General features: G+C 42.6%; 1 protein-coding gene across 11 annotated transcripts in view; it reads right to left on the bottom strand.

The window, feature by feature from the left end:
• ABLIM1 (actin binding LIM protein 1) overlaps positions 1-18,320 on the bottom strand; it is a 192,337-nt gene that overhangs the window by 18,952 nt on the left and 155,065 nt on the right. For 7 of the 11 annotated variants that reach the window (XR_014616344.1, XR_014616345.1, XR_014616348.1 and 4 more), the window contains 4 exons: positions 17,062-17,217; positions 11,598-11,633; positions 10,226-10,355; positions 1,847-1,951 (listed from right to left, as the gene is read on the bottom strand). Coding sequence is in view for 1 of the 11 variants with exons in the window: in XM_084210467.1 (XP_084066593.1) it covers positions 1,847-1,951; positions 10,226-10,355; positions 11,598-11,633; positions 17,062-17,217 (427 nt within the window). In the remaining 10 variants the exon portion in view is untranslated. The remainder of the gene's footprint in view (positions 1-1,846; positions 1,952-10,225; positions 10,356-11,597; positions 11,634-17,061; positions 17,218-18,320) is intronic. The other 4 variants (XR_014616346.1, XR_014616347.1, XR_014616350.1 and 1 more) reach the window with 2 other exon arrangements.

Below are 18,320 nucleotides of genomic sequence, written 5' to 3' on the forward strand. Positions count from 1 at the left end.
CCTACAATCCACTTCAAAATCCAGAGAACAAAACAGCCACCTAGGACGCTGCTTTGAACAGGCAACAACAGCCACACTCCAGTGAGTCAAAGGGATTCTTTATGCAGTGTTCACTGATATGCTACTAATTCTCAAACCTTAAAGACAGATTTTTCTTTGTTTTTTCTGTAATTTTTTTACACAAGGCCCACCATATTGCGTATTACCTATGTAAATCAGAGTAAAAACACTTCCCAGAACTCTAATGTAGTAAAATCTACAGCATGTCTAAATGATTCTATATTTTTCCAAATAATAATCTAAGACAGGAACCATTTTGTTCTAAACTACCTTCCCACCCCAGCCAACATTTCGTGTATTCAGCACAGCTACAAATACAAAAGCTAATCCAAAATCAGCACAACAGTGCAAAAATGTGCCAAAATCTTATTAGAAGAGCAAATTGAACTACAGGGAGCTAGAAAATTAATGTCAGAAACCCATTTTGCTACTTTATGCTGCCTGAAAAAAGTTTTCAGTTACATTAGAGTGAAAGATGAAAAGGAATTTCAGAAACACATGTGCTGTATCACAGATCCAATTAAAGTGTTATAGGAGACAACTTTGCCTTTGGTGTTAAGGAAAGTTAAACTTAAAAATCTATTGAAACAGAGGCAAATCTCACTCTGCAGAACCCTACATCCTTAAAGAAACAGGCAAACTCATTGCACAGAAAGGCTGGGGTACCTCATTCCTGTGTGGGATCTGTTATGGCCACTTGACCAGCAAACAGGAAGGAACATTTCAAGGGCAGTCATGCAGTCCTTCTGTGCACACGGACACCAGAGAGCTGCAGGGAAGAGGGGAGCACAGCTCCTTCCCTGGCTGCAGGGCCCCAGCTGGTGAGGAGAGCTCCCACACCATGCTCCAGGTCACTTCTCACAGCTATTCATGCAATTAGGTTGAGTTTAGTGAGGCACTGAGAGCCAGGTGAGCCTTAAGCGGTTAAAAGAGCCGACCTCAGCCCAGCCAGGTCACCCTGACTGAAAGGGGGGTGCACAAACTGTTTATCTGCCAGATTTGAGGAGACAAGGAAGGGCAGTAACCTCTGGCAGAGGAGGAACACCAGGCTGAAGGGAATCTGAAAGTAACTGGACAGAACAAGGCTTTCAGTTAGCACTGAAGCAGCCAGATGCATGTCCAAAACCTAGGGACACACAGCTCATCCCATCAAAATCCAAGACATATGGTCTTCCCAGGTGCTGGAACAACTGTAGAGCTCACTTCAGAACAGAGACTACTCTCTGTGGAAAGGGCATCCTAAGGCACACATATCCTTGTGGATCTGCAGGAGTCTCTGAGGACACCAAGCCATTGCACAGAACAAGAAACACCTCCCCTGCTTTAAAAAGAAAGGGACACTAAACTAGAATTGCTGTGTTCGAGACTGAACCAAGCCACAACAATCTGAATGAACAATGTATGTAATGGCTCACTGGCCACCTCTTTTCTTCATGTGAATCAAAACCAGCCCTAAAATTAGAGCTATGCTGGTGCTCAGCTGGTGCAACTGGGAGAAAAACCAAGCCCTACATAGTTCATATATAACTCACAGGCCATCAAACAACCCTGAAAAATGAAGCATTCTAAGAGTGAAACAGCTGACCAAGAGAATAGCTAACAATCACAATTAAACCCCTATGTTCCTTAAAGCACTACTCCTCTCAGCAAGCCCAGAAGCAGTTCCAAATGCTGAGGGTGCAACCCATGGTAAACGGTGTGAAAGGATGGAGACAAGACAGAAGTTACAAAGGCTACATTCTACACTGTGACAGGACAGCGAGACACACACAGTGCCAGCTCCTACCTGGAACATGGAAATGTTTAGGGGCCTGAGCGTAAGTTGGAGTGAGAGGGCGACTGTCAGGCCGATAGGGGACAGGGGAGTTCCGACCGCTGGACGGCTCATTGCCTCCAATGAAAGAATGGAGAAAACAAAATGAGAAGAGGGAGAGCAATAATAAAAAATAAAAGTAAATTAAAAAAAAAAAGAGGAAAGCCCAATCAAACCCAAACAAAACCGGTGGAATCAAAACCTCCAGAGAGAAAAGAAGTCGAACTAAAAGTATAAATACAAACAATAAGGAGAGCTGGTAGTAGCCCTGGTGACTTTTTTCCCCCCCTAATGTTCCTGCAGAGACAAAAATTCATGTTCAGGCTGGAGTTGAGGTTTGAGCAGCTCAGACTCACTCTGACGGCATGCAGGCAGGAGCTGTGCGCTCGTAGCTGGTGATTAGATGGGCAGGTCAGAAAAGAAGAATGGAAGGTTACTTGGCAATGATTTTTAGTACAGAGATTGATATTTGGAATTAAAAGGCGCAAACACGGAGCAGAGTACTTGATATGCAAACCCAAAGCAGACAGAAGCAGATGCTGGCGGTTACTACAGTTCACTAAACCAAAAGTGTACAGAAACCAGAAACAGAAAACAGCTGGTAGGTCACTTGGCCCATATCAAAAGGCATAACTGTTCCACAAACACTCTTTCATTGGTTTAGGAAAATTCTGATATGGCAAAATAATTGGTAAAGCAGTGCAGCCCGTCTGGTGGCTGCACACACCTCGTTCGTGCCACTCCAAATCTCTGCCAATGCCAGATTTGGTTCTGATGACAATACTTCACCACTGCTGAGTTAGCAATGCTGAATCTAGTACCTAAAAACCTCAGCTCTAGTTTGCACATGCAGTTTGTGCCATTTGTAGGATTACTCTTACTGGGACTTTATCTTTGCCTCCTGACAATGCACCACATCAATCCAACGGCCCTGAAAGTTTCTGTGCCTTGCCAGGGAGTGAGGGCTGCTGCACAACCACGATGTTGGAGCCCAAGAGTCAGGACTTAACAGCCAGATATCCATTCACATCTCTGTGTGTGTACCGTGAAAGAATGCAGCTGCCTCTTCTATTGTTCCACTCTTCAAACTAGAGCACAAAGAAAAACCATCCACACAGGTGCTTTTTTCACATGGGTGGGGGTGACCCCAGCAGTGAAAAGTAGGGGAACATCAAATCCCTTCCATTTTTAAAGTATGCACAAGGGCTTAAGAAACCCTAGAAATGTTGATTAAGAAAGCAGGAAAAAAAAAATGGAGGGTGGAGGAGGGAATGATAACAACTACAGAAGGGCTATAAAACATAAGAAAAAATAAATTTCAGGGCTGTTTCCTGTGTCGTGTTAGAGGACCCAAAACCTTAGACTCAGCACATTATTTATCTGTTTGGGGTGGGGAAATAGGTGTGGGAAAAGGAAAAAATAAGTTTTCTTTACACAAGAAATCCTCTTTTACTTGAACAGTCATCTACCAATCTAAAAGGCACTAAAGGGGAAAAAAAAACCTCTTTTACAAACTTTGCTGAAATGTGCCCCAGAGGCTTCAGGTAGTATACAAGTTAACCCACTGCATATGAATGTTTTAAAAATTACATGCACAGTTCAGGGGGTTTGGCTGTACAAAATTTGTCCAGAAGAACGCATGTGCAAAATTCTGTATTTAGCACTTTGACATTTCAGCCCTAAATGACATGATGCTCTCTTAACCACATGCATTGATGGTGGTTTTCTATTCTGGGTGCAGTGATGCTGAGCTTCTGGCCAGGTAACAGCAAGGGTTAGGTTTGCTAACTCTGAAAAGCAGCATGAATGATTAGTTAAACATTAGTGTTTATCTCAATCTATGGCCCTTTACTTAGCAATTCCAATGTTGTGTTCTACTTCTCCACCCTTTGAGATATTGTGATGGTGAAACACCTCACTTGATTTTACTTATGTCTCTTAATTCTACCAAGAAATTATGAGTTACTTTTCAGCAAAATCATTGTTTTATAAGGAAAAAAAAACCCATCAAAAAGAATGTTTCTTGAGATACAGTTAGTAGTTTATAGAGAACATGTCACTGCCTTTTTGCTTCCTTTGGCAATTATACTCAATGGAAGAGAAAAAACAAAAGGGATTTATTGACCTGTGGACTTGTCTCAACAGAGGAGTCACAAATACATTTTAGCCATTGGGAACTGGTAGACCACATGTGTGCATGTTCAATTTGCAATGCTTCTATCATCAACACTACAAATACAGGGAAGGAACCCTTCTTAGACTCCACTCTACCTCTAGACACAACTAAGTGTGCTCATACCCATAAATGTACGCTGGCTGGTCTTGCATCAGGGACACAGATAATTTGTTCAGAGAGAACTGGGCAGTTGTATAATGCACCCAGCAGCAGGCAGACAGTTCCTGTGGCATCATCCTGCATGTGATGCTTCACAGATGCCCCTGCTGGCTTCTGTTTCCTGGGGTACCTAATGACTCCTGCTAGTGGTAACAAATAACTCCCCTTTACAGTTCCTAGGATGGCAGGCTCATTGCCTCCAATCTGTTCAAGAAGGAATGGTACACCCACTTAGATTCCCATCAGGCCATCCCTGAGGAGCCCACTCTCCTAACAAGGCTTAAGTGCTTGGGATGCAGCTGCCAAACCACCCACAATTTATGGAAGCAGTGCCAACATCTGCAGAATGTGCACATGCACAGAGGAAAGCCGAGCTCCTGGCTGCCTCTACCTGTCCCCCAGGGCCTCATGGCCAGCCTGCTTGCAGCTTTACATGAAAACCTATTAAATCTGGGTTCCTTGCCTGCACAGAAATGGCTCTCTTACTGCTGCAGATATGCTCTAACTACTCTTAACTCCCCAAAGCAACAAGAGCACTCCAGTTTCTGTAGAAAGACCTAATTCTCACACCCTTGTCATGAAGTTGAATATGTCTGTGTGTAGGTGGGGGGATGTTAAGAGATAATGGAACAAGCTTAATGTAAAAATCAATCACTACAGCACAGCGAAAGGGAAATTCAGAGGCCTTTTTTTACTTTCATTCTCTTTGCTCCATCAGGTAGTTGTTTTCTATAGCTGAATTTGTTAGGCAAGCTGCCCTACCAGCCAGGAATAGAACTGCTTGCCCACACACAGCCCAGTGCAATGCAGGTCCCTGCTGCCTTCTGAAGTGCTCACCACTGGGCTCACTGTGGGATTCACAAGCTCAGCTCACAGAATCAGGCCAAAAAACCCATATGCAACCAACACTGAGCCTTCTGTCAGGTTCCAGTTTAGTTGCTCTACTTCTGAGTAAACACAGGAAAACAAGCTCAACAGCACCTGAAACCCTTAATCCTGTTCAGGTTTTGTAAAACTATCATACACCTTGCCCAGATGTGTAGGCCTTATTTCACACACAAAACTGAAAATCATTGAAAAGCCAATACACAGCTGTCTTCCTGAGCAGAACTTTCACCTGCATCCACAAAACCCTGGAAATAGTCACCAGGTACAGAAAGGATTTGATTTCAGAGACCTGCCTTGGGGAAGGACAGAGGGAACCAGTGAAAACCAAAGTCCATATTCTCTATGAAGGTGGGTAAACTCTTCATGGGAAGGTCTGTGAGCAAAGGAATAAGCATTACTTGGAACCCTTTTGCACGGAAATCTTATGGGGGCTTTGCAATATTCTTGAATGCCTCTGAGAAATTCTAGGCATGCAAGATGAAATCCTGGCTCTCAATGAGGGTTTTGTCTCTGATTTCAGAAGGGTCAGGGTTTCTTTCATTCATGGACTTGTTTTGATTCTTTCATAGCAAAGACAGTGCTTTATTGAGACAAGACCAAATTCAACAGAGAGTCCAAATTAGATTAAATGAAGTCTAAGCTGATGCATATTACACACTCTTCCAGCTTTTTCATCATGTATGTTACATCAACAAACTCTCACTCTAAGGCATGTTTAGCCCCTTTCACTCCTCCAGTTTCTTTACTTTTGGTTGTGTATATGAGGTTTAATCATTATGCTTCTTTAAGCCTTATGTTGTATGAAAACACACTGAAACTGGTCTAAATGTCTTCTTTTTCTGGCATGAGTATACAAAATAACACAGGTGTAATCAGTTATCATTATGATGCTGGGAAATCATGTCCCTTTACCAAAGCACTTGAGACATCATCTGTATTTTCTGACTCCTAAAGGGAAAACCTCCAAAAGTTATTTTTTGTGAAATCTTTCTTACAAACCAACATCAAGGTCACCTTCTTGCTAAAAGTACAAGTGAGAAAGGCTGAGCCACTAAAAAGATCACATGGTGCCTCTTCTGTCACAGTGATATGAATTTGAGCTTTCAGGAGCTTGGCTGAATTATGACACAAAAATGCTGCCCAGGCCTTCCAAAAACTGAGGATTTCCAGAACATCTTTCAGGACATACCTGATAAAAACCATACTCACCCCCTCCTCTACAGCACCTGCAATCCCACTTGGCCTTCTCTAACAATAACTGAGAAAGTCCTGACCTACATGCCAAGGTGATTCTTTGCAATCTGACAACAATAAGCATGGATTTCCAATAGTTCTTCTCATTTATCTGTTGAAGAAGCTATTTTCTCGACAGAAAAAGGATGAAAATGCCACCTGAAAGAGTGTGAGCATTAATTTGGATTTACAGCAAAGAAATGTTGAAATTGCAAGGACTATGAATTAACTGCATGCTGAAATGAGCAGTATAGCTATTTTTAAGGGTCCCAATCTTTTTAAGTGAGATTTTTTTCAAAAATAGAGACATAGTAGAAAAGTGGACAGTGCAGATTATCAAAAATCATCTTAAAAAAGGAAAGAGTAAAATTAGTGGTGATGATCTAAATGCTTAAAGAGATGTTGAGATCCATTAGCATTTCTTGAAACTTCGTGGCAACAACTTTCTTGCAATTGCTTTTGATTATCTTCAGTTTATGAATATCTATAATAATCAATGGTGCCAGATTGGAGTCTAAGTTCAATTTACTCAGCTTTGTCTTTTTGAGCTCTTGCAGGTGATATAAGCTATGACCTTCTCCCCCAAACAGAGGAGATGGTCCAGCCAAGAGCTCCAATAGAACTCCAATAAAACCACATTCACAAAAAGCAAGAAACAATGCTAAAAGCTTACTGAGCTAAATGAGTCCCTTGAAGGGACACAGTGAAAGAAGAATCCTCCTCCAAATCAAACCATGGAAAGTAAAAAAGTGAAAAAAAGACCAGATCCTCAAATAACATAAATCCTTGCAGTGCTACTGCCTTCAGCAGAGCCTGCTGATTTGCACTAGTTGAGGAGAGGCCTAGAGATTTTAATTTTACTTTGTTGGGCCCTAATTCTTGCCAAGGTGAATAACAAAGATTAAGTTCCTTTTTGCCATTGAGTTTGATATAATCTCTTTTTTTTTTCTTCTTCATAGTTTTGATCACCTTGCTCTCATTCAGGCAATGCTATAATCAAATTTTCACTGCATATTTTAAGAATGGGGCAGTAGTAATAAAATAGGATAAACTAACTAATCAAATTTTCACTGCATGTTTTAAGAATGGGGCAGTAATAATTAAATTTGATAAACTAACTAATCAAATTTTCACTGCATGTTTTAAGAATGGGGCAGTAATAATTAAATTTGATAAACTAACTGCTGAAGGGATTGTTGTGTACTGCTTTAGAAGAAGCTAAGTTCGGCACATACAGGCTCTGAGTAATAAATGACAATGCTTTTCTGTGTATTTCTACCAGGTAAAAGCTTGGTGACTCTTCAACTAGGGCCCTTAGAAACGACATATTTCCTCCAAAAAAAGGACATTATGTCTATTCTAAACGTAATTCTGAGTGCAGCAGGCATGCTCAGCTACACAGCCATAGGCAACCTCCCAGAGACACGCCTTCACAGCTCTGCCAGAGCGCTAACGGGTCTCCAGCCTGGAGGGTACTCCCTGGAGAGAGGCCTGGCTCCTTACCTTTGGCATGGGGGATGAAGTGGTGTCGGAATGGGGAGTTGGGGCGGGAGTCATGGAGCGCGGGGCGGCTGGAGCGCGGGGGTGCCACGCGCCGCGCGCCCAGAGCCAGCAGCTCTGCGGCGCCCGGGAGGCAGGGGCAGGACAGAACGGAGACAAAGAAAAGCAATAAGAGACAGGCAGGGAAGGAGGCTTCCAAGGAAGCAGAAAAAAAAAGGCATTGAACAATTAGGATTCTGGAAAGAAGGAAGGAGAAAAAAACAACAGAGCGGTTAAAGACGCACCGAAGGGCCCGTAAATGTTACGACAAAATTACAGGAAGTGTTAGAAGAGAGGCTTTGAACTGCATCGCTAATTTAGCATAACATCATTGGCTTAATGAGCTTCTGAGCAATGCCCTGTTACCAGAAAGCAGCCTGCTACCAGCATGCAAACATCACAAACACTGACGCTCAATTAGTTAAGAAAGCAGGTGGTTTGAAAAGTCCCTGACCAAAAAATGTCAGTCAAGAGGCATGCAAGCTGTTTTCTATTGTTTTAAGACATTCCAAAAATGCTGCCAACATCAGCTAGGGCGCCAGGGGAGGAAAAGGCTGCAAACTTTTTCAGAACTTGTAGCACTCGATTTTTGAAGAACCTTATCCTGACAACGTCAGTACAGCAGTTCACTTCTCTCTCAAGGGCTAGCTGGGAGCAAAAGAGAAGTGATCTGGGGCCACTGGGTTTATCCAGAGAGAAATTATTCTTGCAAAATAACGTGGTGAAAAGAAGTGCTCTTAGGAGGAAAAAACCACATATGTTTGTGCTATTATTCAATAAATAATTACTGTAGGAAAATTATTAAAGTAGCTTTAACAATTACCCTAAAACAGGGTAGGAAACATCAAATGACAAATTATACAGAATTACTTCTGTGTCATATGAGGAGCAGTAACAGGTGAGCCCAAGAGCCCAAGATGAGATCATCTGAACACAGATAAGTTTGAACAAGTATCTCTCCAGAAAACCTTCAGGCTGTGGACTTTGGAAGATTTTACATTGGATCACAAGTCTGGCTTGAGCCCATCTGCCCATCACAAGAGTTACATAAACAGAGATTGCTTCTGGGGAAGGTCTTTGACTGAACACAGACAGTAAAACTCAACCAGAGTCAAGTCTGGAATAGGGCCTGGATTTGTTCATATCCCTGAGACAACAGAAAAAAATGGAAAAATCCCCTGAGACATGGAGAACCAAGGGACAGAAGTTTGCAGCTTTTTCACATTTTCAAGTCTCTTTCAGTTTCAGTTGTAACGTCATCTTAAAACACAGTCATGTTGTCAGCGCTAAGTATCAGACACAATTTGCTTCTGTCCCACCTCCCTTGGGTCCCCCTAAATAAGGCATTCACTGACAGACACAATTGGCTGCTTTCAGCCCACCCCCACTAGGAAATGGCTACAGCATTCAAGTTCCACAGTGGTGGCTCTATTACAAATCTTTAATTTTAAAAATGCAGCTCCTATTGCATATGGGCTTTTGGCATCCCAACTGTTCAGCTGTAATCACCAAGGAAGATGAAACCATGCAATTGTATCAATTAATTTAAAAACAGATCACAAAGATTTAATTCATTACCATAGACAATAAAATCAGTCTTGAAAAGTCTTCAATGAGTAGCATTTAGCCATACATTTTTAAGCATTTTGGGTGTGGATGAATAGTTCATTTTCATATCTTGCTTTCAGATACACAACCAGTAATTTTGAAGGCACTGGGAACCTGAATGACCTGTACATTTTCTATACTGTACATAGAATTTGTACATCACTGCTAAACCAGAAAATAAAGTATGCTTTCAAGTGTTCCCAGGCAATTGGCTACAGCTTTAATTAAAAAGATACCTTCTGAGTCCATGTCTTAAAAAATGACAAGCAATTGGGAACATATGGGTGTTTTGCTTCCGAATATGAGATTCTATGGCTGCAGCAAGCTTTAAAGAAATTTTTTACAAGGCAGTAAACCTAAATTACTAACTTCTGTACAGTCAAGCCATAATTTTTGTTTCCAATATGTGATACTTTCACCAAACTCCAGAATGAACTTCCCAATTCACTGCTGCAAATTTCCGCTTGCTTTCAGAAACATACACATATTTTTAAAAGAATTGATTGGAAACAAAACCAGAAGATGCATGTTTACAGATGCAAGAAACAGTCAGCCTAGTGCAAAAGACTATTTCAATCCAGAACAAAAAAAAAAAAAAACAAAAAAAGGTAGAAAACGAGATATTAAAATATACAATTTTTCAATCCTAAACTTCCTCTTCTAAGAGAAAGAAGTGCTTCACTGCACCCCTGAGTAGCATAATAAAGAAAGATTATTTTTGCACGGATTTGCAATGCAGCTGGCCTTACCAGGTCTGTGGAAGTGCTGGGGGGAACGTGACATGGTGGGGGTATAGCTGTGCCGGCTGTACACGGGAGAGTTAATGGAGCCCTGGCTGGTAGACCTGTGAATCATGCGGTCCCGAACGTCCTGGTAGCCCTGCAGGACAGAGGCAGCCACTGGTAAATGTAAATGCACAGAACACATTTTTAGCAGCACTTAAGTTCCGTGGATCTGAAGGCACTGGCAGAAGCGACTGAAATAGCAACATCCCTTAAGCTTTCAACCTACTTCATTAGCACTGCTCTCCAAGGATCTGCTCCAACCCATTTTTACTGTCAGAATCCAGTCGTGGAAGGTTCCAACTCCACCCGTAACTTCTATTAAACTCTATAATAATCCTAGATTTGCCCACATTCCCTGACTCCATAAGGGAAGCTGCATCCAGAGCATGTGTGTCCTGCAGTGTCCTGTACAAGACACATGAGCTGGCCATCAGCAAGCTAACTTGGAGACCAGCAAGAATTCAACAGCTGCAGCACAGAGCTCTCTTGTGGCTAAATTGACCATGTGTCACCAGCTACATCAGCAGATATTTACATCCAAATCAGATTCCCCATGCATCTGAAAACATGACACCTTGTACAGCAAAATTCAGTTTACTTGGTTCCTGGGGGTAAAAAAAGACAATAAAAGAAACAAACAAAAAACCTCAAAACAAACAACATCCTCACCCCCCCACCCTTCCATGAAGTAAACTAAACCAGGACAAAAAGGAAAGGACTGATTAATGAATGAGGATTTGCAATAAATATTAAAGTCCCTTTATTTTTAACTAGTAGCAAAAAGGGCATCTTTTATGTTGCATAAAAGCAACAGGATAATGCAATGATAATGATTCTGCAAGGCCATTTATTGTATCCTGACAAATGACTTCCCAACTCTTCCATTTTATGATGATGTTCAATCTAACTCCTCTGGCAAAGCATAACCTAACCAGACCATATTTATGTTTTCTTCAAGACGAAACTGCAAATGTTTCAGCAGCAAACATGGGTTATTTTTTGGATGCTTAGAGCAGCATTTTATCTGCTGTAAATCTTGCAGCTCTCTGGACCTGAATCAGCCTGTGCCACAAGGAGCAGGAATGCACCAGAAGTGACACCTGCTGGACAAAGAGCTCTGCTTTAGTGGGAGGAGTGGCAGCTCCACTTCTTGTACAGTAGGAGCTTCATGTTTCCTTCTTAGAAAAAATTTTTGTTAAGTTTCAACATTGAAAAACAGGCCTGTGTGGCAAACAGGGATGGATCTGACTGACAACAAACCCAACGCCTGCACTGGCTCGAGGGAATAATTCTAATCACAGAAGGACACTGCCCCCAAAGGTTCCACCAAACTTACTTCTGCAGAAGGGGTGGGTGATAAAGTCCTTGGAGACTGCAAAGACATAAAAAATAAGGTTATGAAATATCATTGCATATGCTGGGCCAGAAAATGGTAATCTAAACATTGCTGCAGGTACTCTGACGTATGACAGTGTCAAGTGGCAATGCAGAAATTATTGAGACCATTCCAGCACTAGAACCTGCTTTTTCCAAATAGCTCAGGGACTGGTCCATAAATCACTGATGTTTAAAGTTTCTGGGAGAATCTTTTAGAGTGTGACTAATTGAGTCAAGTACCATGCAAGATCATCTTAGCCATCTAATCATTGTGGTAACTAAAACATAGCTGTAAAGATGAAAATCAGAAAGAGTTATTAATTTAGCAACCATGCCTGTCATGAAGAAATCTTTAAAATGGAAATCAAAAGTAAATAAACTTAACTCAAAGCTTTGCATGGAAAATCAAAATACAGAATATCTTTCAGGATGAAGCATGTTTTCCCTCCAACGCACACACTCTGGCAAAAATGTGCTTCTCCCCAAGGCCTTACATTTCATACCCATGCAAAGGAGCACGTAGTTGTCATCAACATTTCTTTGATGTGACCTCCTTTAAATGTCTGGGTTGCTCCATGGTTACGTAAGGAGAACAGACAGGAATTACAAGCATGTGTACTGAAAGAACTGCACGAAGGCCAGTGGGCAGAAATATGCACAATATTATGAAAAGTTTCTGTAACACATAGGGAAACTGAGGCAAGAAATGCTTTTAGAAGAAACATATGATTATGCATATGCTGATGGTACAAACAAGAATAAAAGCTATGTGTAATTACCAGTTATGTGTTCTTCAACCACCAGGCAATTTGAAGCTGGGAGATCAGGATTTAATTATTTCCTTTGTGCACAAAACTTCAATATGATTTGTCATAGTAAAGTGGGCAAGAGATTATGCTTTGAAATAAGATCGTAATTAGAGAATGATATAACTATTAAGATAATATCTCAGAAGTAAAACAGCTGATCAGGTCCAACTACTACACTAATGTACAACAGCAGTAGTGTAAAATGTTTGCAGAGTTTCTGGTAATAAATATCCAGCTAGTAGATATCCATAAACTTTGGACTGAGAGACCATTCACTCGCATGGAGCTGGTGACACTGGGAATGCTAAGTATCCAAACAAAGGAGCAACGATTTTTATTGGATACAGGACATCTCCTTTTCAGCAAATTTCCATAAAGCTGTTAAAAACTGTTTTTGCTACTTTCCATCAAAGCCTTGAAATCTTTTATATTCATATTTTCCTAATTCCTATCATCTAACAGCAGCAGCTGTAAAAACTTTGCTCCACAGTGCTTTGGAACAACATTCTCTACAAAAACTGAGAGCGAACCTAAAACTTTCAATATGAATGAAAAAATTACATGTTGTGAGGTGCATTTCCACATTTTTCTAGTAGCAATTCATGTGTTAACTCTAAATAAATGAATTTCTATCATCTGCTGAGGTTGCCCAGATGCTGAGTTAATGGCTACAGTAAAAGGGAGCCACAGGAATCTAAGACTGGGAAGGCAGCTCAAAAAGTGGCATGCTGAATCCAGGTATTTTTCCTTTCATGTATTTTTATTCCATCACTAGCTGATGCTGTCTCGTGGCTTTTTGGGAAATGGAAGCTCACTCTGCAGCCGATTTAGTGTCTCATCATGCACAGGTGAACTGTCAGATCTCAAACTTGCAGGCTGCCAAGGAACATTTGCTTCACCAAATCTTTCAAAACCTGGTCTATGACAGAAAGCCACGCTATGATCAGTCTGAAACACACTGTGCGGGTGAGAAGAAAAGCAGCTCCATCCCTGAACAGCAAGCAAGTGGAAACATAGTGATGGCTCCAGAAGAGGAAGGGGCAGGGGAAAGGGAATAGGGCTTCTTCTAACCAAACTTATATAAAAATTTCTACTCCAACAGTCTCAATTCTCTATTTCTTTGAGATCTGAGAGTCTCCTCTAATACCTGAAGCCACACAGATAATTTTGTTGCCTGGGAAATTTCTGCTAACTTTTACAGCTGTCATTCTCATGTCACACTGATCTATTTTAGCTGTCTTTTAACTGAACTACCCCAGGTGGGATTCCTGCTCCACTTGGAAACATCTATCATGTTAGAAAAAAATCCTTTCTTCATTTTATGTCTGCTTGTTTAGTGAAAGGTGTTTCAGAGCATTTAGTGCTTTCAACAAACAGAATGCTTGAAATAAAGGACAGAGAGGTGAAGTGCTGCTTCTCAATATATACACAACAAAAGCGAGAGCTGAGAAAAGACGGCCTCGGTGTTCACCAGGCTGCAAGGCAGAAGTGACAGGTCGCGCAGAACCGGAATACCTGGCAGTTTCGGGAAACCTTCTCCTCGGTAGCAGACAATTAATTTCCGATCTGGTTGGTGTTTCCGAGGGCGATGGCAGGCGGGGCCAGCCCGCGCTCCCCGCGAGAGGGCGCCGGGACAGCGCGGGACGAGCGAGCGAGGGAGCGCGGGAGGCCGGGAACGGCCCGGCCCGGCCTTACCCGGCCCGGCCCTGCCTTACCCGGCCCGGCCTTACCCTGCCCTGCCTTGCCCGGCCCTGCCTTACCCTGCCCGGCCTTACCCTGCCCGGCCTTACCCTGCCCTGCCTTACCCTGCCCTGCCTTGCCCGGCCCTGCCTTACCTTACCCTGCCCGGCCTTACCCTGCCCGGCCCTGCCTTACCCTGCCCGGCCCGGCCTTACCCGGCCCGGCCCTGCCTTACCCTGCCCGGCCTTACCCGGCCCGGCCCTGCCTTGCCCGGCCTTACCCTGCCCTGCCCGGCCCTGCCCTGCCCGGCCCGGCCCTGCCTGCCCGGCCTTACCCTGCCCGGCCCTGCCCTGCCCTGCCTTACCCTGCCCAGCTCTGCCTTACCCTGCCCTGCCCGGCCCTGCCCTGCCTTGCCTTGCCCTGCCCTGCCCAGCACTGCCCTGCCCAGCCCTGCCTTACCCTACCCGGCCCTGCCCTGCCTTGCCCGGCCCTGCCCTGCCATGCCTTACCCTGCCTGGCCCTGCCTTGCCCTGCCTTACCCTGCCTTGCTCACTGCTACGCTGTTGTCTCATTTTCTGTGGCTAAATCTATCGTTTTCTTGCAGCCTATTCCCTACAATTAAAGTTTGTGTGCCTCTCTGGATTAACTGTGGTTAATGTGCCTCTTGCGCATCTTCCCTTGTACACCCAAAGATCATTGTTTGCTGAGACTGCCGGTTATTTTTTTTCTTTTTAAATCATGGTGAGGTGTCACAGACATATTTTCTGGAAAATCCTTTGCTAGGATTTTTCTCCTGAGAAGCTGAGAGGTCCCAGAAACAAAATGTACACAATAATTATCTGCTGCTGTGGAATGTGGCAGGTGCATCTTTGATTGGTCTCATGTGGTTGTTTTTAATTAATGGCCAATCACAGGTCCAGCTGTGTCAGGACTCTGGTCAGTCACAAGATTTTATTACCATTCCTTTCTAGCTTTCTGATGTCTCCTTTCTCTTTCTTTAGTATAGTTCTAATATATAATTTTCTTTTAATATAATATATATCATAAAATAATAAATCAGCCTTTTGAAACATGGAGTCAAGATTCTCATCTCTTCCCTCGTCCTGGGGACCCGCAAACACCACCACAGTGAGGGGCATTTCTAGTTCTTCATGCATGAACTGAGGGTCCCCTTTTATTAAACACCACCACATACACACCCTTTGCAAAGAGAATGCAGGATAAATCACTGCACAACTAAACTTGTCACCTTCTTTGCTTTTTAAAGGTGCTGGGGACTGACGTACGTTCTACCAAGACCTCTGTCACTCGATTACCACAACACAAACACAGGGTAAGGGATCACTCCACCCCAATGGGCTTGTGTTCTCATTAGGGCAAGGGAAGGGATGAGAAACAGATACAAAGAGGTGAGGTAACTTGCCCAAGGTGACAGAAGTCAGCTGCAGCACTGGGTGAAACCCAAAATCTTCTGAAAAGAAGGTGAGAGCCCCTTCTGTTTACAGAACAAATTTCTGTAGTCACTAGAAATTCACTGAATTTAATGCTGGTGAAAATATGGTGTAAGAAAACCCCAAAAGCTTTTGCTTACTCACAGAACGAGCTTAAAAGCAGACAACTTACACCATATTGCTTTATCAGCTTCCAACATACTGCTTTGTCAGTAAGAAGCTCCCCTTTAAGGATTAACATACAGTTCACCTTCTCTGGTGAGATTAGTTCTCCCCCTGTGACGAACAAGAGACGTGTGTTTGTAGCAGGTTTTGTGGAATGGGTCAGGCCTGCTGGAACTGGTCAGAGGTCACCAATGCAACTTGAACCAGATGCCAGCTGGATTCACTACCAACATAAACTGGAGGGGAGAAATTCTGTAATGTTCTGACCCGTTAATCTCTTATTTTATTCCTGAGCTGAATTTCCAATTCATGATTTAAAAAACTAGCTCTATAAAACATTTAGGAACAAAGGAGAAAAACTGATGCAGTTCTGACCTATGGGTGGGCAGAACACTGATAAGAAAGCAGATTATTAGTCATACTGATCTGGTGTTCTAACACTGATAAGAAAGCAGATTATTAGTCACACTGATCTGGTGTTCTACAGACCACTGGTGGGTGAATGATTTACTGTAATTTTTTTCTTCAACTTATCTTCATACTCAATTCAGTTACAGTCAGTAAGGTCACTGAGACTGCAGCAGTAAATCCATTTCCACATCCATTTAGATCTGCATTCAGGAAGTCTGATTCACAGACAGATGGTATTACATGACAAAGCCTGCTCCACAGACTGCACTGGAATGATCTAAATAGTAATTGCAGCCATGGAAATTCACCTGAGAAAACTGGGGACCACCAATCTGAAAGACACCTTCACATACAAGTTAGAAGAATAAATGAGTGAGTGTTTTCTTATTGCTGTGTGATACAAGAACCCTTTACTAAATGCCAGCAGGTCAAAATGTGAGGCAGGTATTTCTGTAACACAATTAACCTGCTTTCCCAGGTGGAAGAGCACTTCATCCTGACACAACTTTATCCAGTATGTCTGGCAAAGTGCTCTGGTGATATATATTTCTGTGAGATAAGCATCCTGCTCCTCCTAGTCCATAGAACATCACGGTGTTCCTCCTGTGAATATCGGTGCTCCACAGCACGACAGCACGCTGCCTTTTGCCCCACGTGCCTTGCCATTCCCAAAGATGAGGATGCCCGTGGCAGCCAGGAGGAAGCAGGCAGGGCCAGCCCGTGCTGATGCAGGTGTCTGACCCTGCAGTCCACACCTGAGGCAGCACCGTGAGCACTCCCAGTACCCCAATGAGACAGACACAAAGCAGCGTGAGCAGCAGCACAGCCGCCTCCAGCAGTGCCCATGGGAAGCAAAGCAGGCTGTGGATGCAGTGCACAGCAGGATGAGGTGCTGGTGGGTCATTACCTCTCCAAGACTCTGTCTCTCCTGTCTGTCCTCGTAGGCGGAGGTGTAGAATGGCTCATAAGTAATTAGGTCTGGACGTTCAATGTCATAAATGGCCTTGACTTTGGGAATGGCTGCTAAATCCTTGTAATCAAGGATTTCATTGTCTACTTTTGCCTAAAGGTCAAAGACAGAAGATAAATTAACTTACACAAGTGCACTGGCAATTTCTGTTTTACACAATTCATGATTTTGTGTATTTGTTGTCACACTGTTGCTATGGAAACCCCTTTTTGACACCCTACATCTGGAGTGAATGCTTCTTGTTCTTCTCCAGCAGGCCTCCTCTGCAGCAGCTCACAGTGTTTTCTCTTCTCTTAGGGAAGAAAGAACATGACATATATAGATCTAGTTACAAAAGTTTTTTATCCCCAGTAGTGAGCTGGAAACTTCAGCTCTCCAAATGACTCATTTTGTGGCCTCAGGCAAGTATTTTCACCTTTCTGCTCTTGTTTTCCCATATGTAAAATGGGTGATAACATCAATTTAGTTTGCAGATTACAGAGATTACAAAAGGATTTCATGCTGAAGACCACAGACAGATACTCAATTTATAACTGTGCACACAAGAGGAAACAGAACTTATTGGAAGGAAATAAAAAGACAAGGAGGACTGTCAGGACTGGGTATCCAAACTACCAGGTAAAATAATTACATTGCATTCATCACTCATCCTATGCCCAAGCTTCTGACTAAAGCATCCACTCTTTACCAACTACATGGTGCAAGCATGGACTTTTTGTTTTCCACCAAGATTGCAAGGAGATCTTGACTAGTTAAAAACGTAGAAATAGGAAATAAATTCCAAAGTCAGCTGCACCCATTAGAGGGAGACAGAAAGAGGCCTTACATTTAGTTTAGATAGCTAATATATTTCTTTACTTACAGAAAGACTTTAAATAAATCCTCATACAGGTTTATTTACCTTACAGAAATACAGAATAAAACTGAAAGAGGATATTCAAATTGTTTTTCAACACTTCTAAAAGGTACTTTATTCACAGTAGATTGCATAAGGAAACTCACCTTCACTTCTGCTCTGAGTCCTAGCACCTAGTAATTTCAGATTAATATGCATTTCACAAGCTCTTTAACAACCACTGGTCTTGGTGGTTCTTAAGCAATGCCTTAAACTAAAAACAAAACCTTTCTTGCTAGAGAAGCAAGGTTTGAAATATTTGGGACATTCACTCTCTACAAACAGACTCAAATCTGTTTAG

This window comes from Fringilla coelebs (assembly GCF_963513975.1).
Source record: "Fringilla coelebs genome assembly, chromosome: 8".
NCBI lineage: Eukaryota > Metazoa > Chordata > Aves > Passeriformes > Fringillidae > Fringilla > Fringilla coelebs.